General features: G+C 34.2%; 2 protein-coding genes across 2 annotated transcripts; one reads left to right on the top strand and one right to left on the bottom strand.

Annotated features, from left to right (window-relative positions):
- Positions 1–5,257: 5,257 nt before the first annotated feature.
- LOC149379739 (WEB family protein (DUF827)) lies at positions 5,258–8,457 on the bottom strand. Its single transcript, XM_089603046.1, has 3 exons — positions 8,177–8,457; positions 6,751–7,192; positions 5,258–6,313 (listed from the first exon to the last, which is right to left on the bottom strand). The coding sequence occupies exons 1-3, from the start codon at positions 8,435–8,437 to the stop codon at positions 5,505–5,507; spliced, it is 1,512 nt and encodes a 503-aa protein (XP_089459172.1). The 5' UTR covers positions 8,438–8,457; the 3' UTR covers positions 5,258–5,504.
- Positions 8,458–20,810: 12,353 nt separating this feature from the next.
- LOC149379738 (uncharacterized) lies at positions 20,811–22,282 on the top strand. The gene has a single exon (XM_089603559.1). The coding sequence runs from the start codon at positions 21,334–21,336 to the stop codon at positions 21,889–21,891; it is 558 nt and encodes a 185-aa protein (XP_089459685.1). The 5' UTR covers positions 20,811–21,333; the 3' UTR covers positions 21,892–22,282.
- The last annotated feature ends 2,935 nt before the right edge of the window (positions 22,283–25,217 follow it).

Below are 25,217 nucleotides of genomic sequence, written 5' to 3'. Positions count from 1 at the left end.
GGACGAGCTCGACCAGGCGAACTGGTGACAAAAGTCATTCTAGGTCGGACGAGCTCGACGAGCTCGACCGAACGAAGGGACGTTTTAAAGCCTACGGTTTTGAGCTTTAAGTGCGCATTATGGCTGTGCCATTAATGCTGAAAACGTTGGACGCTCTGCATAGGTTTGAAACGGTGTATTTACTGGGTGTAATAATATGTGTTAATGCCTTTATGGCTGAACGTTATTTTGAAGTTTCAAACCTCACAACATTGGCCTTATTTAAATAGGCTTTAAGCTCTCATTCAGATACATGAAAAACAGATAGAGAATTCGCATTCCATTTTTTCCCACTGTTCCCGAGCTCTTCTTTTCTAGAATTTTTCTTGTCTTGGTGATAGTTTCTCACAGTTTCCAGTTCGCCGAAGCCGAGTATTGTGGTGCATAGCTCGTCTTGAAGTCGTTGTATCCTGGGAGGCTTTCGCTCACAAAATCCAGCACCCGTGGGAGGGCGATAAAAAGTTTCAAGGAAACCGTCAAACGGGCCTCGACTTTTCCCAGTTTTTTGTTTGTGTTTTCCGGTTCAAGGTTTAGCCAGTTTTCCTTGTATTTATTGAAGTGTAATTTTTCCGTGCATGCAATTTGTCTTTTATTTATATCAATATTATCTGTAATATTGCTAACAATTAGATCAAATAAGAAACAAAATACATGAAGGATTGTGTTAGAAGATGATCTGAAGAAGTCACTGATGAAGTTCCTGTGATTCTAATAGCCATTGCTGAGTTAACATCTAGAGTAGACACCTGATAACTGAAAACACTAAAAAAATTTGTGGAATGTGAACACCACTTGCTTCTATCGAGCCAATATAAACAGGTTTGCAATGTAAATTGTTGTTGTTAGTTTGTATTTTCTTTTTTAATAAATATGCAATGTTATTATAATTATTTTATATATTGCATCAACTTAAAGACTTTGTGCATTCCAAGTTAAACTCTCTCTCGGCCAAGATTGACTATCTTCACGCCAAGATTGACTCTCCACATGAACATGCACTAAAAAAAATGGTTGCATATGGGTTAGGATGAATCAACTATGTCAAGTGTTTAGTGGTCTATAAGGGTAACATATAACAAAACTAAAATTTAAAATAAGCAAAACTTGTGTTTTTGTGGGCTCTAAGTCGTATATCACTAGTACAAAATATAGCATCAGGTGCGACTTTTTTCGCACCTGAAAGTGCAAAAGTCGCACCTGAAAGTACTTAAAAGGTCGACCCGAAAGTCCGCACCTGATAATCCTCTTGATTATCAGGTGCGACAAGTCGCACCTGAAAGTCTTATACTATCAGGTGCGACTAGTCGCACCTGAAAGTCTTCTACTATCAGGTGCGACTAGTCGCACCTGATGCTCTTTATCTTTTAAAAAAAAATTAATATGCTGATTATATATTACAATATATAATCAGCATATTAAAACTAATCAAAACTAATTTCATTATATTCCTAATTGATAAATTACAATATATCTTAATTTTAATTTCATTAACTAATTACAATTCCTAATTGATAAATTACAATATATCAAAACTAATTAAAACAAAAACAAATTTAAACTAATCACATTATTACAATTACTAATCAATTAACTAATTACAATTCCTAATTGATAAACTAATCACATTATTACAATTATTAATCTTAATTTTAATTTCATTAACTAATTACAATTCCTAATTGATAAATTACAATATATAAAAACTAATTAAAACAAAAACAAATTTAAACTAAACACTAACCTGCAGACTCGGGATGAGGCGAGCGCACGGCGGAGAATGAGCAGGGGCTGAGCGCACGGCGAGAAAAATCAAAATCGGACCACGCGAATCAGCAAACACGGACCCTCACTCCATACAAACATACAAACCATAAACAAGAATCATGTTTTGTTTATGTTTGTGTATTCCTGTGTTTGTGTTTATGTTTGAATTCCTCTGCAAAATCCATGAAGTTACAAGGGCTTGTCACAGAGTCTACTAACCAAACGTGAATCAAGAGTATGAGTGAATTAATAAAAAAAAATATGAACCTAACAAGCGAGTCTAGTTTCGTTCACGTTATAGGAAAGGCCTTCATTTCAAGTTGTACGCAGAATAAAAATAAATAAAAAAACCATAATGAATGATTTTACCTTGAGCCCTCGATAACACAGACATAGCGCAGAACCTTTCCGTTCAAGGCAGCCATGCGAACTCTTTCTTGAATATCTGAGTCGAGCAATGGAACTCCACTGTGCAGAAACTCTTGAACAGACATCACACCGGGCCCCATTTCTTCAGGATACAAGCTCTCAATCTAGATCATAAAGAAAACAATTACTAAAACATCTGTAGGCTTAGCTAAGATTTACATACAGACAAAAAAAGGAACAGGAAATAGGAAAAACAATGTCAACCTTAATGATATCCATGTTAATGCGCTGGCCAAGAAGTCGAGCTAGTATCAATGCCTGCTTAGAAACAATCCAGGAATGTTGTCAGAAACAAGTGTGTGAGCTCTTTGTATGGAAACATGAAGCACAGCAAGTTCACTAAATCTATGGAAAGCCTCAACTACCCCTTCTTTCCATGTACGGGTAAAATACGAATCAGTATGTTTAAAGAATACAATAAGACAAGGATTAAAAAGTAAACAGATTAAAAAAAGTAAAAAAAAGTTTATTTATCGTATGTGATCTAAGAGAGCTTGAGAAAAAGAAGAAAACAGATTAAAAAAAGTAAAAGAATATATAACCTTATGAGTCTTTTTCCGGGGATCACCTTTGCAGGCAAACACACAATCTTGCTATAGTGAAGATTCTGGATACTGAGAGAGAGAGAGAGAGAGAGAGAGAGAGAGAGAGAGATAATTCCCGACAGCCTGACCCACTAGCGCTTAAGCCATCATAACTCGAGCTACAAAACTTGAAATCGATTGATTCTATCGGCAAATGAAAGTAGACTCATGTAGCTTTCTAACGAGATATTACAAGCATATATACGACAAGAATAACTATCTCAAAAACAGCCCGTAATTCACTGTTACAATTCTGGAAATCTCGTTTTACTGCTGCGAAACACAAACTTTGGAAATTCATAACTCATTCAATGCTCAATGGATTTACATGTTCTTGATCATTTTAGAAAGCTCATACAGTCTACTATCCATGAAAAATATCCAAAAATAAGAACTCAAATCATATCGGTCTGTCCACGTCGATTTACAGAGGCAGTTCAAACACTAATCCGGATCCAAATCACACGGCCAAGATCCAAATCAAAGGCAAACTCAGTTTAAATCAAGAACAAACATCATTGAATCGATTCCTAAACTATTAAATCCGGAACAAATACTAATCCACGCCCAAAATCACCCTAAGACAATCAGAGAGAAAAACCTCAATCCAAACCCTAGAATCGAATCTCAAAATTGGGGAAAAGAAATTCTCACTTGAATATCTCCGATTGGCTCTCCTCTCCTCTGATTACGGCGTCCTCGACATGCTCGCGGCGGCGCTGGTTCCTTCTCGGCCGCACGCGGGTGGCGCTCGGGCTCGGTGGCTGGCTGGATGGCGCGCGCACAGGGCTGGGGTCTCGGGCGGGTGCTGGTGGTCGTGCGTCCTCTCCCTCGGTCTCTCCCCTTCTCAGTCTCGCTCTCTCGCTCTCTTATCATCTCTCTATCGCTCGATCTCTCTTTCCCTCCCTCTCGGTTTTTTCATTCAGTTTTTAAAACTTAATGAAAAAATGAGGGGGAAAATTGGCCCGGTTAAAATTTTAAACAATCAGGTGCGACTTTGTCAAACCTGATAGTAATTTTAAACTATCAGATGCGACTAGTCGCACCTGATACTCAAAAGCAAAAATAAATTTTTTATACTTCGGGTTGACAATCTGGTGCGACTAGTCGCACCTGAAAGTCATTTAGATGCGACTAGTCGCACCTGATAGTCATGCGCATCAGAAAACCAAATTTGTAGTAGTGTATGTAGGTTTGCGAGGTGTTTTCGGAGTCTTATGGACCCTTAGATGGGATTCGACGGCTCAAAACTCTCAAAAATCGCGAATTTTAATGTTGCTGATCTGGGCATATGCGTGGCGCGCGATGCGTAGATGATTTTACCAGCGTGCACTCATGCTTCAAATGGTCATAACTCTTAGCCCCGATGTCCGATTTTCGCAAATAAAAATGAGTTAGAAAGCTAAGAGAGAACTTTATCCAATGGTATGGAGAATTTATCCAAACTTGTCAATACAGAATATTAAAATCGTGCAGAACATGATGCCGTGTTTCTTGTTTCGCTCTAAGTTGCCAAAAAATATATGAATTGTCTTGAATTTGCCTTGAAACGTCGCGCCATGACCTAATAACATCTTTAACACCAAAATTCTCTCTCAAACCTGTAATTCACTGAAAAAATGCATCAAACACACTAAAAGTCACTCGAGGCCGAAAAATAGGTGTTTAACACGTATACAACATGCTTATCATCTACCACTGGATTTTGCATATTCTTGGGCGGCTCTCTTATTTCTTGGAAGAGCAAGAAGCAGGTGGTTGTCTCTTGATCAGCTACGAAATAGTAGTATCACGCCATGGCCTCTATTACTGTTGAGATTGTGTGGTTGAGATGGTTACTCGCTTACGTGGGTATTTCTTTTTTGACTCCTTGCACTGTGATAATGTCAGTGCTATTCAAATTACTCGTAACTCTGTGTTTCATTACTTCCGCTATGCAGATCGTTGAGTTGTTTAAAAAGGTCCATTTCACTCCACGTTTTCAATTCTTAGTTAACAATTTCTCGATTGTTCACGGTAATGCATCGTGAGTTTGGGCAATCAAGCTAATAATTCGTCCTCATTTTATAAAGTAATTCAAGTTTCATTTAAAAAAATAGCCACCAACCCGTTATAAATTAAATTAATTAAAGCGTTAATTTAAATTTAGGTTATTTTTTTAATAAAATTAATCTTAGGTTAAAATCTTAAAAAAACCACTGGAATAGTTAAGGTTATTTTAATCTTAGTTTTTTTATTATGTATTGACTATTTATTATTGTTTTGTATTATTTTCTGATTACACCCTAACCTCTTTTAGCTGTCTCCCAAGTCCCAAGTTCTCTTTCTCAATTTCATCAATTTCTACACTATCTCTTTATGATTTTCGTCACCAATATGAATTTTCCATACGTTTATCCTTTTTTTTATGTGTCTCCCTCCAATTAAAATTAACCAAGTCATCAAATAATTTTATGAATATATATTTTTAAAAATGAACAAAAGCCTGATTCCCGACTTTTAGAAATCTCACCCCACAATACAAAACACGCATCACTCAGAAGATCACAACAGAAGAAGAGGAAGGGAAAAAAAAAATCCACAAACAACATGGATATGGATACATGTATACAACCCATATATATTTAATCAACCACACCAAGATATATATATATAATCAAACCCCCGGATCTAGTACTAGTATTAGATTTATATACTCTGTTGCGACAACTTCTTCTTCCTTGAACTCGTCAACGGAAGCGAAATCTGTATAAACCCAAACCTCTTCCTATGCGTCGCCGCCAACAACGGCTTCTGCGGAAGAAGATTTTCAGATACAACGCTCGCTTCTTCTTTCTCGGCCTTAATAGCCGTTGGGAAAGTACCCAAGTCGTCTCTCAGCGCCTGAAGCATATCGCTCAGCGCCACCTTATTCTGCTCCTCTCCCGCCACCTGTTTCTTGCTCAGCACGTCACGCATAGAAACCGTCGTCTTCTTCTTCCTCCTGTAATCGCAGCCCTCCACGTCGCGGTAGTCTATGTGGCGGGCGTCGCTGACCAACCGCCTGTCGCCAGCCGGCGGCGGCGGCGGGCGGACGAGCCACCGGCTCAGCGCGTCCTCCGCCGCCAGCTGTTTCTTTCCGGCGGAGTCGACTCGGTCCAGCGCTTCTTGGACGGCCTTTTTCCCGAGCCTGACTTCCTCGCCGGCCTCTTTGAGCTTCCTCATGATGGCGACCTTGGAGGCGTGAGCTTCGTCGATCCTGGCCATGGCGTCGGCTAGGGCGAGCCGTTTCTTCGACCAGCCCGATGAGGTGGTCGGAGGCGAGCGGATTTGGAAGTTGAAGCTCATCTTCTCCGGCTCGGAGGAGAGTAATTGTGTGGAGCCTAAGCCTAAGGCGGTGATCTCGGCTAGAGCCACCGCCTCGGCTGCTCTCGCCGCCTCGCCCATCTTCTTTGCCGCGATCCAACGCATCTCCGCCGTCCTTTTTAGGCATTCCTCGGCCGTGGAATTATCCGGATCTGAAACCAAAGTAAAATAGAAAAGTAAAATTAAGATGTGTTAAGAGTTTAATATTAGAAGAAATTAGAATTTAATATATATATATATACACACTAAAATTTGGAAATTTCATACTCATTAATTTCTAATTTTAAAAAATTAAAAAAATATATATCATCGGAGACAGGAGATATGGGCCGATTGTGTTCGTTAAATATTTAAGGGCAAAAGTAAAAGAAAGAAAAATTATGAGGGATCAAAATTTAATTTTAGAATAGTTCGACGTAAATTAAAAAAAAAAATTATAGTAAAATTAGATGTTTTAGAGATAATTATATTGTAAATCGATAAATCAAAGATTACGAAAATAAATAAATATAACCAGTTTAAAATTCATTAGATAAATTCAAATGGAAAAGGACTGAAAGTAAAAAAAAGCGAAAATAAGCTAACGTGCCTTCGTCCCCGGCTGTTAGCTTTTCTCGCGTCCTTTCGATGAACTCTTTCTCTTTCCTCATCTTCGTCGTTAAAGACTCGACGGAGTTTTGAATCGCTCCGAGGTCGGTTATGGTTTTTCCGAGGCCCACTCTCGCTCGCTTCAGCTCTGATAATAGTATTTCCGGCGTAGGAGGTTTGGTTGAGGCGTTTCTGGTCATTTCTTTGGTCTGAGGACTGATCAGCAAAGTTAGGTTTTGTTGTTGTTGTTGTTGTTGTGGGACTGATTTTAAGCATTTGAGAGTCTCCTTTTGGAGTTGCCTCTTAAGCTCTTCCACGATCCTTTTCGTTGTGGTCAGTTCTTCAAGAACGTCGAGTGTTTCAAGTTCTTTTACAATTAGGTCCTTCTCCAGCTCTGCTGTTTGTTCCTCCACTTTCTTTATGTCAAACTCTTCTTCGCCGTTCTAGTCATCACAAGTACACATGAATTGTATAAGTTATTTGAAGATTAAAAAAAAATAGATGAATTTAAGAGGAATTATACTTTATAGTAAAAAAAATAATACATTGGTTTCCTAGAAAAATGGGAAAGAGCTAGCAAAGCAAAATTCAAATCAGACAAAACCACGCTGTCCATAATTTTATGAAGTACTCATTATTTAACCAATAATTAATTGTTATAAAAAAGAGCTTCCTTGACTGTATATTGTTAGTTTTATTACTAACTTTTAAACGGGGGAACAAAATCAATGGATAAGATTTAGCGTGGGGTATTGTTTTCCAATATACTTCATTTGCCATGAATACGAAATCACGGGTGCGTATATAACAGGAAATTAACATATTATATTTAACCATAAATGCTATGATAAATACAGCGAAGTGATCAAATTAATATAATAATATATAGCCTTGATCATTTGACATCTGAAGCATATATAAAAAAATAAAAACCAAAAGGACAAAGGCAGCTGAGCGTGTTTCTCAGCATGGACACCAGCTATTTATTGCAGGATAGATAAGGAAAACAGAAAAATAAATCATTAAATGTGTTCCTCCGATCTATATTAATCCAAAAAAATTATCTACGAATCTACACTCTAAGGCCGTTACCAAAAATGAACCTACTAGTAACTGCTAGCTCTGGTGCAGCTATTATTGCTCAGCTCATCAACAATTAAACGTGACCATGGGAAAAAAAAAATCAGTACACCAAAAAAAAAAAAAAAAAAAAAAAAACAAGGCAGTACAACAATTCGCAACAATGCTCTTACACTACCCTTTAGTACTATAAAATTTCAAATAATGCTTGAATTATTGGACTTGAATTCGTTTTTCCCTTGGCCATATTTAGCATCATTATATATGTACATATACTATAATACAATACCACAAGAAGCCATGCAATGCAAATCAGACCAAAAAAAAAAAAAAAAAAAGAGCCTTACGTAGTTATGATCTCCGTACTTGTAAAGCGGGTTGATCCACGGGCCGTGTCCGCCGAAGCGGGTCACGGCCTCTTTAACGGACCCAAAAGGCGGCGAAGTGTCGATCTCGGCTCGCAAACTGACCCTCCTTATCCCGGGCCTCGGACTCGGGCCTGGGCTCGGGTCACACTCAGGCCCAATTAGCTGATCAAACCTTAGTTCTTTAATGCCCGGCGTCCCGGGAACCACCTCGGTCGGTGAACTCAGGCTCGGGTCAGCCATGTGAGACTAAGGAAAGTGTTTCACGATCTGAGGGTTTTATATATATAAGGTCTAGTGAATTGTACTTTTTTTTTGGGACCCGAAAAAAAAAAGGAAATTAATAATTATTATTATTATTTTTTAAATAATGGGGATGATAAAAGTGAAAGGGGTTACCGAATTTACGTGATATCGAGGATGATGGGATGGTGATCATGGTGTCGGAGAAAGCGAGCGAGTTGTGACTCGGTCGGTAAGAAAGTGAGTAGTGAGTGGGGATGCCGAGTCAACTCGGCAGTGGTGAAAAAAGAATGTTGACGTGGATGTTTATTATTGGTTGAGTTTTGTGTGTGGTGTTCACACGTATTACGGGCTGCGAATAGGGATTAGGGAATAATGTGTCGTCGTTGACTCTTGACTGTTTTTTTTTCTTTTGGGGAATCAGCGTGAATTGCGGTTTCAGAAGGAAGAAAAAAAAAAGGGTGTGCTTTGTGCAATATGCTTTGGTGGTTGAGGCTATGATGGACTTTTATTAGGTGACTTTAATTTATTTTTATTTCTTATTTTGATATTATTCATATGAAAGTAGTTTCTTTTTTCAATAGTGCTTTTTTTTGTAAAGTAAAAGTGATAAAATGTGAAGGAAAAAATAAAGAAACGCGATAACTTTTGCTTTCTGTTGTCGAAAAATAATTTATATGTCGAAATAATTCATAGGATATACGGGAAGGTTATTGTTTATGTATGTGATAGCTGTAATTTATTCGTTTGAGAAATATAGGGATGGCTTAGAACTATAACTACAACGCATTCTAGCAAGATATAAACTAGGGAATGTTAATATGAAAAAAATGAAGAGGAACTAATTTTTATGATAGAAAAATTAAATTAAAACCTAACTAAAAGTGTAAAAAAAAAATTAAGGGAGTTATAGCTCCCTCGGATGCACAATGACTCTGTCCATATCCTAATATAAGATGTTATATCTTATTAAAAAATAATGATAGCTATTTTTTTTTCTCTCCTCGGTTTCATCCATATTTAGATTTTGGGTTAATTATATTTTTTCTCCTTGAACTATTGCATCTTTAACAAGTAACTCCCGAAACTTTTAAAATTGCTTTTTCACCCCTTCATGTTAAACCTGAATTGTTGTTTAGTCCTTCTGTTAAAGTTTTCGTCTAAAATCCGGTTTAATTGTAATGTGACTGTCATATGATAACTAAAACGACGGAAAGTATAATAATGCCCTCCCTAAACTATATAACCTACTTTTTTTTAATAATTTTTATTTGTTCTATAATGAGAAAAAATGTTGAAAAACAAGTTGTCTCTAGTAAATACATACATACACATGTAAATACACCACGAACAATATTATCAACAGATGCCCTAACCCATATAGGTGATCTCTCTGACATTGCCTTGCTCCTCTGTCAAAATCCCTCTCTTCACTCTCAGATCGTCCTCATCATCTCCACCGCCGCGGTGAGAGGACCTCGAAAATCTTCCTCGTCTCGGCCACAAAACCACATTTGCGTGCTAATGCAGATCTACGATTCACGCCGCGCCTCGACACGAAATCGTAAACACTCTCTGCGATTCTAGATTTTCTTTTCCGCTGTGTAAAGAGATAGGATTTTTTTAAAAAAATTATTTTAAAATCAAGGTTGATTAATCTTGAGTGTTCTCGGAGTTCGATATCAAGATTCTGAGCATCGAAGAGGACAAAGATCTGGGAAGGAGGCTTCACCGCACCGTGGTCGAGATGCTTCCGAGGAATTGAGGCCCAGCGATATCGATATTGTCGGAGCTGTTGTTTGGCTTAACTTTTACTACTTTTTTTATCCAAGTTTGTCGAAGAAGAAGGAGAAAGAAGATGATATTTTTTATTCGGTTTTTTAAAAATATTTTAATATTAAATTTACCTTAATACCCCCCTTTTTTTAGTTGACATGTGGCCATTTTCCGTCCATTTTGACGACAAATTTGACACAAGGATTATTAATGAAATGGGGTTTCACATAAAGGAGCAATAATGCAGTTTTAAAAGTTTAGGGAGTCACTCGTTAAAAGTGTTATAGTTTATGAGACAAAAATATAATTAATTCTTAGATCTTATGTTTGTATCATCCAATCTTTTATAATGCGACTTTAATTGTCATTCTTCATATCCGAGTTTCGGATATGAAAAAGTTTATTTTCTATGCGTATAGATATGAGACCATGATGATCCTGAAAGATGCGATGACACAAATGAAGACACACGGTTTTGTTGAATATATGTGTAACTTTAAAAAGTATGTTAACCCTCCATTTTTGTTGTAATTTCATTTGTGATCATGTTTTTATCATATTATATTTTAGAATTTGAAACTTAATCATAATACAATTTTTTTTATTTGTATATTCTTGTTTGATAAGTTTTTTTTATTTTAAATATATTATTTTCGAGTGCTGGAGATGACCTATTATATATTTATCCACTAAGAATATTAAACAATAATAAAAAGAGAACTCTGATAAAAAAAAAAAAAAAAAAAAACTAACAAAAGTGATCTTTATTCGTATAAATCTGTGGAGATCCATGTGCTTAAATATTTTTAAAATTATTTTTTGACAGGAATCTCATAAAAACAGTTTATGCACATTACAGTCATGATTAGCAAATATGTTCTAAAGATTTCGATTCCTTCTTCCTAGGCAACATATGTTTTTTTAGATGTATGAAAGATATAAAAGTTCAGTTTTCAGTAGTGAACTCGGTCCTTTTCCCGAAAACAACTATCAACTTTTTCATGTATATATTTTGAAGAAGTTATTAGATGATGAATGATAAGATCAATTGAATAGTATTTTAAGAGTCAATATATTGATAGATGAAGTATGCTCTCTTAATCTGGTTGAGTAGCCTAATCAAACTCTCGTCGTCACGATCAAAAGCTCTTTGTGTGATTTTTTCTCGCTCGAAATCTATAAACACCAGAAGTAATTAGTTTTAAATTATTGAAGACTACACTTTTACTAAAATTTTCAATTGTAAGTCCAATATATATGTTTTAACTATGATGACGCGCAATTATTTTATGATTTAAATTGATATTTTAATTTTTAGAATTGCTTGCATTTTTGCTCTTGTTGAAATTCGTAATTACTTTCATGTTGGGGATAAAAATTAGTGGTCTGCATTATTCTTCGTGATAGGCTAAAGTTATAACATAGTCAATAAAGGAAAAATGCAGACCAAAAGAACGCTTGTGCATATGCAAAATGAATTTAAATTGAGGTCCAAATGAAAAAAAAGAACGTAGAACAAAAGCAATGTTAGAACTTGAATAAAAGAACTCATAATTCTGTCGGAATATTCTAGACACGAGGTACCGGTACAACCCAAACGGGTGGTTGTTTACACCTACCCTCGATAAGAATCGAGTTTAGACGAATGTGCACCTTAAAGATCTTGGTATCCAAATCGTACATCCCGCAATCGGACAATGTGTAAAAGTCCCATTGCATCACATTATCCATGTCTTGGGTGAAGTAAATGCAATTCGGTTCACACCTGAATGAGCTCGAAGCCAAAAACACACAATGAAGTATTGTCACCAAGGAACAAGGACACATCTTTTCCGATGCTTGTGATCTCCAACCACTGACCGGCCGCAATATCTAATTTGTAGATTTCGAAGCCTCTAGTCACCCGATAAAAAAAAACTTATAATCCCTTTGAATTGCATACGAGAACAATTTTACCACAAGCAAAAGTTCTCCTCCAAGAGAACTAACAAGATAGTGCTTATATCTTCTAAATTTTTCGATTTTGGACTTGGGTACTATTTCACTGATCACGACGGGATCATTTCCTTGTGGAACGTCGAAACGAACTAGTCTGTTGAAGCTATTGACGGCGTAGATTCGGTTTCTATGATACAAGATGTAGCAAAAACAATGGCGTTCCTTGTTTTTTATTTCATTCCAAGACGTGTCTGTGGCGAGTTTCAAGAAAGCCAAATCGTCTAATTTACCATATGTCACAGCCTCTACACAATCTTTTCGACTCAGTATTGGATCCGCCGTTAGCACAGTGTTAAGAATGTAGTAATCGGCTGGACAATGTCCATATGCCGACTTCTTGAAAGCAGATTGATCCAGATAATCTATTTCTAATATGCTCGGGAGGTGTATGATAGTCGATCAGAGCTGAATCTTGATCGTCTTCGACACGAAAACATGATTTTTGGAGCGTGACAGTGAAGTCCTTGTTCACGTAAACCAGCCACCCCAATGAAGAGCCGCAGAAGCGTGTGTTTGGTGGCACAAATTGCTTCAAACCTGTGAACTTTACAGAGGCAACGTCGTACACGTCAAACTTGTTCTCTTCATCTTTTTGAACCAGAAGCTTCGGAACTTGGTGCTCCAACGATGGTGGTGCGAGTTTTGATACAGAATTCCACGTGGCAGCGAATTGCAAGTAATTAACGGATGACTCTAACTTGTTTAGAATCAACTCTGATATATGCCCGGGGAGTTCCATATTCGAGCCTGCAAAATCAAAACGTAATCTCAATTAGAGTATGGAAATAGTGATTTAAAAATGAGAAAATATCAAGAGTATCCATCGTGTTTAATCGAAATGCGATATTTATCCCATCTATTTCTAGAAATATCAGACATATACCTTCAGTTTAATATAAATGACATATACCTAGACATAAAATTATATATATTTAATATCTAAATAATTAGTCTACGATTTTAATTGAAAATAGCCCTTTGGCTATTTCATACAGTTTTTATATTATATAACTATGAATTTTTATAATTTTGTATAATGTTGATTTTTATTACTGAATCATATATATGTACATTGAAATTTATTTTTATTTATCTGCTTTTTTAATACACATCGGTTCATCACCGGTAATGGGTTTTTTTTCCCTCTCCTATGCATCCTGCAAAAAATACAGTTGTGGTACGGGGTTGATCAACAAAATTGTAGTTGGGGTGGGACAGGGATAAGTTGTAACTCAATATTTTGTTTAAGTTGTATAAAAAACAAAAAATAAAATAAAATAAATAGGAAACCTCAAATTTCAGTGTGAATTTGTCTGTTTTGAATTTATTTTTACTAAATCGAAAAGGAAAATGTAAAGAAAGGACAACCACATAAAAGTGATATAACTAAAGGAACTTTGCTTTGTATCAAACCAAAGAGCGCTAAAAAAGATGTTCTTTTTTTATGAAATGCATGTGGTTTTGGCTTTCAGCTTCCGTTGATTACGCTCCAGAAATATCATGACCAAATCTTATCAACTTTCAGTCTCAATATTTCTTTTAAGCCATAAATAATATCTCCAAGATGTTTGCATATGGAGACTTGTCCTTTAGTATTTTTGAAGTGGTTAAAAACTTAAAATATGATTAAATAGACTACCGTAACGTAACGTATGACTCGTTCAACAAACCTTTTACGTACGTACCAGGAACCATATATAACTAGTTATAGTTAATGCCCCAATATATTGTCGTATAGTATAGTGTAGTAGAACCTTTTATCAACTTTATTTATATCAAACATAGCTAATAAATTAAATACAGCGAAAAGGATTTTGAACAAATTGTTCAGGCCATTAATAGCAAAAGTCCTTCCTTTCCTTTTAAAGTTGGCCTAACAGTATAAAAAGTAAAAACGTACAAAAGTGACTAAAATTTTCAGTTTGATATAGGTTTAAGTTTACTAGTTGTCAACTAACAACATTCTTAAAACTCAAATTACAGTGAATATATATGTCTAATTTCAACAACTTAAGTTGAATTTGAATTCTAGAAAGTATAAATATAAACTAATTATCCATTCCAATTTTTGAAAATTCATACGAATCACGCCACTTCAAACTTTAACATTGTAAAATAGTCAATATTTCTCATTTTTTAAGAGATGGCCTAGTTACAATTATAAAAATTTAATACTTTACTTAGCCATATTAATTTAAAAATAAAAATCGGACTTTATTTTTTAGGGCATATATACCTTTAAGATTTCAGTTAATATTTTATTTTTGAACTTCTTCTTCTTCTTCTTCAAACAAATTACCCTAAAGCTGAAAAGGAAAATAATTATAATATTAGGCGATGTTTGTATAAACCATTACAAACAAGTTCATATGTTGTTTCTGTTCTCTTTATTTTTAGTCTCTCTTCTTCTTAGACATTTCTATTCAATTTAATGTGCGTGATAAATTTTTGGCTCATTATATGTGTAATTTTCAGGATGTGTTGGGACAATATTAACCACTATATACGAGTTATGAATTACAAAAAATAAATGGTTTATAATTTTGAGGTACCTTCAAGTTTACAAATTTTCGAGGGATAGTATGGAAGATTTAGGGATTTCTTTTCTCTATTTTTTTTTATGGAAATTTGAATTTGATAATGTAAAACGGACAATCATTTTGCTATTTTAAAGTTAATTATTATTTTTTCATGGCTGTATGCATTGTTTTCATTAATTAATAAGAAGGGTATTCATGTTATAAATTTGTGCTTTATGGTTAATTTTCAAATATAAACGATATGCTATATATATATATATATATATATATATATATATATATATATATATATATATATATATATATATATATATATGTAGATTCAAATAGAACACCATAGCCTAATTAATATAACTAAATTCAACACAATCAAATACATTTCTTATCAAGATCTTATACATTTAGCGAAATAATATCACACAAAGCTAGCATAATAACCAACTCATCTCACATTTTCATCTAAATCCATACACAAATTGAAACAATAATCCACATGATTTTCGTAAAATTATTTCTATGGTTTTCCACAGTCAACTCTACATTCAGCAAAGCTATCAACTTCTCATGCACTCCCAATACTTCTCCCTTTAAAACGTCTTCTTGCTCTGTCATTAACAAATTCATCTTCCAGTGAAATTGATATTTTATTACGTTGAATTTAGCATATTATGTTAATGGGCGTGTTTGGCTCAACTTTTTTAAGCCTGTTTTTGCTGTTAGCAAAAACTAAAATGCAATCTTACTGTTTGGTAAAACAGTTTTTAGAAAAAATTTCAAAAACGATTTTAAAAATTGTACATGAGTCACAAAAGTTAGGAATCTTAGCTTTTAGAAAAAACGTTTTTGTATGATATAAAATTACTTTAATATCCCCACGTGATTATCCATAGCACTGTTAAATATTTATTTTATGTCTATTTTAGTCTTTTTACTATAATATATTTATTTTACCAAACGCAAAATCAACTTTTGTTATCAGGAACAACTGTTTTATAAACAGCTTACCAAACACCTGTCAGTTTTTAAAAAAAAAGCGTTTTTTTATTAAAACAAATGTATGCCAAACGATGCCAATATTTGAATGAATATTTGGTTTTGCAATCATGCTTATGTAAATGCAAATTCATGCGTCATATTATAAAACTTAAACATATAAGTGCCATAAAAATCGCAACTAAAAATGTTAGTATGTAATACGTAAATTACAATCCATATTTAACTTTGAGAACTTTCTCATAGAAATTTAACGGAACCAAATTCCTAACAGAATGAAATTGAAATTTACCAACAAAAAATAGGAACTAAACATTAGCATTATTTAAATAAGAATTGTGATATGTCGGTTATTGGATGGTTTGTTATTATTTTGTTATTTACTAAATGTACTCGTTAATTGGTCATGCAACCAGTGGAGCCTTGAGTAATGGCGTAATGGTGGAAATTACATGTGTAGTATGTTGTTGAAATTTATCACAATAATAACGTATCTGAAGTTTTTATCACTAAAATAGCATATTGAATCTGAAAACATATATTTCTCTTAATGCTTACACATTTTTCAAAATATTTATTTATTCATTTGGGCTTTGTTTAAATTTATTTACTGTTTACGGTTTCATTTATGAAAAGATTTAAAATAATCACTTTTTAGTATGGGTGTTCATGAAAACCATCAAACCGAACAACCCGATCATCCAAATCAAACCGCATTTTTTTTAAATCGTCCCATTAAAATCCGATGAAGTTTGGGTTGTAACCAACCCAAACCGCAATTTTTTGGGGCTGGTTTGGTTTTTTTTTTTTTTTTAATAGTTGTGAGATTAAGTTGAACCAAACCAACCCAATGGTGTTAATCCCTTAATTTTTTTTAGATTGCAAATATTTATATGTACTATTGTTAAAAAAATATCATTTTTTAAATAATATTATAATTAAATAAAAAATACTCAGTATTATATTTTATTATTTGCAAATACATGAAGATTTAGTAATTAATAAAATGCGTAATTTTTATTTTAATATGTAAACTTTTTGAAGATAAGTAAAATTTTGATTTTATTTAACATAACGTATTATATATAATATACATATATGATTTTATGCGAGCTATAAAGTCATTTGTTGATAATTATAATCCAAAAAAACCAATCCGATTATTTTTGGGTTGGTTTGGTTTGATTTTACCTTTCAATCGGGTTGGTTTGAGTTTTAAAACTTAAAAATTAATTGTAGCGGTTCGGATTGATAGCACATGAAAAATCCGACTAACCCAACCCGATTACACCCATAATTTTTAGATATATCACTTTAAAAACACTATAATACACAGTTATCTATGGAATAAAAAAAAACAAATGACGTGTTTAAAGGATCAAGTTTGAAAATAAATACTATAGTTAATTTCCATGAATTAAAATACTGACGTGATTTATTGGCGGAGGTTGAATTGTACTGCAGTCCAGCTATATATGTAACATTTCCTTTATGACTTGATAGAATTTGCAGTATATATTTAGTACTTGTTTTCTGGTTGTCGTTTTGGTGCTTTCATATTAACGTTTTGCATATAGTACTTCACGTTTAAACATTTGTGACAATGACATACTCTTCTTAATAATTCAACATTCAATTGCTCTATTGCTCGTATGTCGATCGAGAGCAATTAAAAATTCGAATTAATACTTGAGAACATTATAATATCCATTTCGAAAATAAAACCACGGCCCAATATTGAAAATGTAGATAACTACATCTACAATTTTAACTAAACATGTACTTAAACCACTTAATTTCCTTATATACACCTAATACGTGTCCTTTAAAACAGCTTGAAAATAGAGGCTACATAGTTTGGTTGACTACGTAAAGTATCGTTAACAGTGAAATATGCTAAAAATGTAGTCGGAGACTCGGAATAATAACAAATGTGAATGTCGACTATCATATGAAGTTATGAAAACACGACATTCTGAGTTCACCACAAAACGCGACTACATTATCAAACATAGACTAGATCCAAAATCACATGTTTAAGGTGACCTAGTTAGTTACAAATCTCATATATATATATATATATATATATATGTGGCCACTTTCGTCACGTGGTGCAATGTTATTAAGGAGATGTTGGAATTGGATTTTGTTCACTTAAAAGGCCCAACGACTCAGGCTCAAGTGCGAAGGCTCAAATAAAGAGAGGTGAAGAAACAAAGCAAAGGACTCGATGACGAAGTTAACTAAAGATAAGATCAGTTTGATAACACGGCTTAATGTCGAAAGCCAGTTTGATGTTAAGCTCGCCGAGTACTGTACTAGACATGACAACCTGGAGGAATAAAGGAGATTCAAATTAGATTTAACATTTATAACCGATGTAATAAAAAAGAAACACGTTACATTTCAATGAATGAATGTAAATATGAACGTTTATATCTGAATTTATTACTTGAACGTTAGATTACCATTATAAATATAGATGTAACAATACGGTCCGAAGAAAGGGCCGGGAGACTTAGCTCATTCTTACAAGATCAATAAAAAACATAATCTCATATTTTCTTGAACTCATGCTCATTGTTTTTATTTTGGTTATAACCTCTGTTTTTACGTACGTTCTTTGTTTTAGAATAATTTTTTAATCTATTTTACACGAAGATTCATAATCCCAAGACAGGAACTTAGCCCATATAATCTTTAAATAAATAAGATTTTCTTACTGAAATTCGTGATTGTTGACTCCGGTGAAAACCACGTCAACAACCATCTAATTCATGCAGCAAAAGCATTATTGGAGTCGCAGTCGGTGGTGATCTGAGTCTTCATTGACGATCTCAAACATTTGGTCTCGCCTCTTCATTAATAAACTCAAGTAGCTGAGACTAGTCGAGCGTTGTCTCTCCATTGATTAGCTCAATTAGTTGAACTTTTGCATCATTTATTCATTAATGAGCTCGGGCTATCATCTTTTTGACGACAATCTCAAAAAGCTTGAGTAGTCTTGGGGACTCATGTACTTTAAGATGTCTTTAGTTTGATCGAGCTTAGCGTTTTTTTTTATAAATAATTTGAAATAGTGGCTACTTTCAATTAAAATATAGTTTATATACATGTCTCTCGTAGTAACACACATATCTTGTCTTCTCGTAACAAGTATATCGTGATATTTTATATTTTAATTGATAATTAGATGAATCTCACGCGACCTGGTATGTTTGATAGGTATAACCTAATACCAATATTGGTATTAAAAAAAAGTTTGATGTCTTGTTTAAAAAAAAAGGTTTGACGTCGGAGTGGCTGTCAGAAGAGGTTATAACCTCTCGTACTTTTCTTTTCAAATTCAATTCTCCGTATACGTCTTTAATTACTTTTATTTCATAAATACCTATTTTAATTATATTTTCATTGCTTTGATGACATTTTAATTGATTTTTTTTTTCTCCCTATTTAAGGTTTTATTTGAAATAAGAGAAAAATCTTTCAAAATTAAAAATACTTCAAAAATAAAATAAAATATATGTATATATGGAAAGTTTAAAAACATGAGATACTCTTTAAATTACTATATACAAATGAGATACTTGTGTAACTCTCCGCCCCCTAAGGCTCTCTAGTAGGCCCTGTACATAATTCACTCTTTCATTCTATATTTTACAAGAAAAAAAACTTTTATAGAAAAAAAAAATATTTTAAGACATCATAATGAATATGAATGAATAAACTTTGGCACATATACAGCCCAAAAAAAAAAAAACTTTAACATAATATATATTCATACTGATGAAGAGTTGAATCATTCACCTCTCAAGCGGTAATTAGTCTTTAACACGGAGGAGTTTACCACCCAATCTAATTCTATAAAGGGTTTTTTGTTCTGATCAAATAAAGTACTGTTCATAAGGAATAAAAAGTGATTTATTATGTTCTTACTAGTAAAAGTAAGCTAATAGGTACGTGTAACCGATGGACTTCACTGGACCATTTAACTTCAATGTTTTAATGGTTGTGTTTCATAATCACCATTAGAATATTCACGTGGGATACACTATTTAGCGACGTTACTTATCAGAAACGTGAATTAATCACTCTCCAACCGACCATGCAAAACTGTACCTTAACAAGTGTATATACTTTTAGCTCAAAAAATCTTGTACTTGCAAAAAATTTAATCAAACTTTATCAATGAGCCTGATTTATTAGGATCACAAAAAAGCCTTAAACTTACCAACATCTCTTCAATGTGTGTGTGTGAGAGAGAGAGAGAGAGAGAGAGAGAGAGAGAGAGAGAGAGAGAGAGCACCATAACTTGTGGTCCTATGTAGATAGTATTTCTACACAGTAACTCTCTAGGCCACTTCTCTTTCACAATTTATTTCTTGAACCAGCCCCAGTATAACTCTTGTGGGCCAAAAACTACTACGTGGAATATAGACTCAACTTATTAATGAAAGGAAAACGAAATTGATGGGCATGTGTATATTTTTCTTTTATATAATATCTAACACTCACCATCTACTACGTTTTTTTTATTCTTTTAAAATGAAAGACTATGATAATTTTTCACTTAATTTTTACCACGTACGAACCATGTTATATGAAGTATAATATTATCCAAGCTAGTTAGCAAAATCGTTTTTTTTTTTTTGGTGGAGTCATGCTTCAAGACAAGTTCTATTTATTACGGTTTTGTGAAGCCCTAGCTATCACAGCCTCAACCGTTTTTGCGTCATTGATTAATTAGACTCATGATCATATCAAAATTCAATCGAATGGTCCAAATTATTACACATGGCTACCCTCATCGGTATTCTGTCGCATGTCATTACTCTCTCTCTCTCTCTCTCTCTCTCTCTCTCAACGAAACTTGCTTGTTATAGTCATCGAGCTAACTCCGAAACTTGCTTGTTATAGTCATCGAGCTAACTCTCTCATCAAACTATGTTCCACATCAACTAATTAATCAAACATCGCTCATTCATTCATGATATATACACACACGTTCAGAAATATCTCTCTAGCTACTACCCTCTGCCTAGCTACTACTACTCCTTTGTATTAATAATAGATATCATCATCATATCCTAGCTTGTGTGGTCAAGTTTTGTGTCCTCAAATATCCGCAAAAAACAAAGTCCCCACTTAATTGAAAATAATAATTCTATTAATAACCCTCCCAATCAATGAGTTACGTACACTTGCTATATCTTGAGCGCCAAAATCCTTCCCGGGTTTAACTCTACGCATGATTTCATATCACGCACACAATTTTGTTCTCATGCATTAATACTTAATCTCACTCCATTGCCTTGGAAACCTTAATTTAATGTCCATTATATATTGCACTCACTCACACACATAATAAACATATACACCAAGTCAAGACCATCTCTCTCTCTCTCTCTCTCTCTCTCTCTCTCTCTCTACACACACACACACACACATACACATATATATATATAGACATATTATTACTATTCATTTAATATACCCCATAATATCAGGTTCGTCTTCGGATCTTGTGAAAGTTTTTTTCTTTCCTTCTTTCTTCTTTTCTTCAGATCCAATATATCATATTATATCACCATGCCAAGCTACGAAGGCGAGCCAAATCACAGTACTCACAAGCGGAGCTTATCAAGAGTGGTCTCTCGCGAAACCTCGAAGCCGAACTCTTCGTGCCGAGTCTACTACGGCGAAGCCGCCGGAGCCGTTCCGTTCCTCTGGGAGTCTCATCCCGGGACGCCGAAACACCCTCTCTTCGACCAACCCTCCTCTCTAATCCCACCCCTCACTCCGCCGCCGTCTTACGCCGCCGGAGCCGCCGGCTCCGGCGGCGGCTCCGGGAAGAGAAGGGACTTCAAGCCTAGGCTCGACCTCTTCGTGAGCTCTATCCTCACGAGGGCGAGCCGGAGCCGGACACGTGGCGGCTCGTTCTCATCTTCGTCCTCGTCGGCTTCGTGGTCCAGCCACGGCTCCTCCGCCAGGGACGGATATTCCGGCGAGATTCCGGCGAGGGGATCGTCGTCGTCTCCGACGTCGACGCTGTGCTTTCCGGCGGTGAAGAGGTCGGCGTGGAGGATGGTTTCGGGTTGTTACACGGCGTCCATGAACGTGAAGAATGCCGGGAAAATTAGGGCATGATTGATCATACTGATGAAGAAGTTTTTTTCTTCTTCTTTTTTTAAGGTATTAATTGATTTGATTATTGATTGATTAATATCTGGTTCGTTCGTTTGATAAGTGTCTTTGTTTCTGTTGCCTTTTATTTTTACTTTTACGTGTCGTGTAGAGTCAACAATATGATATATTATATATATGTATGTATTATTCCTCTACTACTGTGGCTGATAATTTGTTGCAGCCTCTTTGTGGACACATGTTGTTCTGCATTTACTTTCATGTCTTGTGATAAAAATGTGTGAACAAAGAAAAAAAAAAACTCGATGGAAAGAGGAAAAAGCAGAATTTCTGCTTGTGTTGTACATTGCTACTTTGTAATAAATGCATATGCATCGGTAAATTTAGAAGTTCATATTGACGCGTTTATAACTTTATATTATTATTATTATTATTATTATTATTTTGTTTGCGTTAGATTTATTAGGTCATGGAACAAGTGGTGAATTAATTAGTAACTGCTTGGCGTATGAAATAATTGAAGAGGGATGCTATTAAATGAATTTAAGCTCTGCTTGCGATTCGGAAGGGTCGTCCACAATTGTTCACGTGGATATGTCCACTAATTTGCTTATTAATTATTTTTCTGGGTGCAATATATTAATTGATTAGCGGCTTTGAATCTCTCTGGTATTCATAATTTGCATAGGAAATTGCATCCGATCTATTTCATTCACAATCGCAGTTTTTTTCGTTAAAAAAATGGCGGAAAATTGTTTAATTTATTATGAATTGGATAACGACAGGTAGTTTTTTTTTTTTTGTTCTTTCAAATAATTGAAAACAAAATGATTTGTTTTGTCTTAAATGCATATACCAAGTCCAATTGTTATGGTCCTAGCTTAGAGTGAGTCATAACTCACGTGGGGTTCATATATAGCCATGAACGATATCACATTATTCTTTGGTTGGTCTTAGCATTTATCTTATTTATTGCATTTCTTTTTGGTGAGCAGAAGAAGATAGGGCTATTTTAGCATTCATTTTATTAATTTGGCTGTTCAAAATAATGGATATAGTGCGAAAGAATTCCTCCTGATCCTCGTTATGATGAAATTTTACTCCGAGATTTTAATTATATTTTTAAACTCTTCAAATCAAATTTATAGTTGGTATCATACTTTTTTTTTTTAATTTACAATATGATAACAAATGTACCTTATACATTCTACTTTAAAAAAAAAATTCATATGTATATATATAGATAGATATGTATTACAAAATCAATAATATTTGGCGATATATAAATAATAGTAATAATTGACATTTAACCAGAGATTAAAATGAATACGTTTTCAGTTAGATATGCTAATATTAAAATTTTAGTTTAATATATATGCGCCATATTGTGAAAAAATTACAAATGAGTTGAATTATATATTTAATATTTAAATAATTTGATTATAATTTTAATTGAAGATATTCAGTTATCTCAAAAAAAAAATTTACATATATTTTACTATGTGAGATATAAACCCTTACAGACCCCTCAAATTCTACATATTTTTAGCGGGTAACGATGTGATCCAATTTTTGTGACGTCTAACTTAAGAACATTATCTTTTTCCAGAAACTATAAAAAATATTATATTCAAAATAACAATGAGAAGTAAGATATCAGCGAGATTGTGTTTTAAAATTAGGTAGCTCGGTAATTTTCACTCCAGCTATTAGTCACATACACATTGAAGGCTTGATGATGGCAATTGCCCCAAATATCCGTCTAATGAAAACAAAATCCGAAGCTCTGAACAATATTGGTTTCTTAAAGGGCCCATTAAAAATCTCTCTCTCTCTCTCTCTCTGGGAAAAAAAAAACACGATTTCTAGGATTGTAACTTGTATCACTGAAGGCCCGCGGATATATAACCGAGGCGGCATAAAATTAATAAATAAAAAAACAAAAATATATTCAAAGTAATTAAAGATCGGGGTCAAGCGGCTATATAGCCAAATAGAACTTAAGCTTTTGTAAAATAGTCATAGTTTGTCAACTATAAGCAAACTAGTCAAAATAAGATTAATCTAAGTTGTATTAAATTTAATCACAACGAACTATAAAGACATAATGTAAGGTTTATGACGGCTGGATTAAAATAAATCGATGCAGGATTAAATTTAATGACAATCTGGAAATCGAGGATCTGAAGCAGAACCGAAACATCTCCTTCTTCGGCGACGCGATTCTTGCGTCCTCGACGCTCGCGATGTTCCCGATCGCTCCGACGGCGGCGGCGGCGAAACCGGATCGCTGCGGGAGAAGACTCGACGGTCTTAGGGCGCCTTCTTCGAAGACGATTCTCCGAGCAACGTCGTCACCGGAGGCGGCGATGACGGAGACGGCGAGGGCGGCGAGATCGCGGAGGGAGTGGTGGTCGAGGAGGACGAAGCCGATTCCGCCGATGAGGACGAAGTTGATTCCCCCGGCGGCGAGAGTGAAGCCGATTCCGTCGATGAGGACGAAGCCAATTCAATCATCTGGTTAAAGTTTTTGAGAGATGGCTATTTTACCAAACAAATGAAACTATGGCTATTTTGCAAAAGCAATAGATTGATATGAAATGAAAACTAAATTTAATAAACGATTAAGTGAGACGACAAAAAAAAAAAAAAAAAAAAAAGCAATAGTAAAACGAAAACAAAATAATAATAAAAACTACGGCTCCGATTTCACCTGCATTGACCATGTCATATACTTTTTAATACACTATTCTTGTCTCATTTCATACACTATTTGAAAATAATTTTTGAACTAAAAAGAGATGCAGAAAACGAAGTGTTTTTGAATTTTCATGTCGAAGATTGTTGAAGAAAACAATTGAATTCATTTCTAATTGTCATAAGTAATCATTTTTTTAATTCATCGGAAATATGTCGAACAATGTCAGAAAATCTTAGAAACAATTATGTCAAACAAGGTTTAATGTAAATTGAAATATAGTAAAAATAATAAAAATTTAAAATTACGTAGCATATAAATTTAATTACGGCGCACATAATTATTTAAAATGTAAATATTTTACTTATATTGTAAAAAATATGAATATGCAAAAAAAAAAAAAAATGCAGCAGCAAGCATAGAAATAAAAATTCCGAACAAGGACAATGAAGTTGTAACAAATTAAATGCATTCTAACAAAAAGGAAAATATGGGATAAAATTAAATTAAAATTATCATAATACTTTTATTTAAGTTAAAGTGTCAAAATATCTGAAAATGAAGCAAAATAAATGACATGAAATTTTGACAAAAATAAAGAAAAATCACAAAAAATCAAAATATACACTGA

This window comes from Urtica dioica, chromosome 12, assembly GCF_054948205.1.
Source record: "Urtica dioica subsp. dioica isolate 48M chromosome 12, U.dioica_male_clone48M_v1_H2, whole genome shotgun sequence".
NCBI classification, from domain to species: Eukaryota; Viridiplantae; Streptophyta; class Magnoliopsida; order Rosales; family Urticaceae; genus Urtica; species Urtica dioica.
This window is presented reverse-complemented; position numbering and strand designations above follow the sequence as displayed.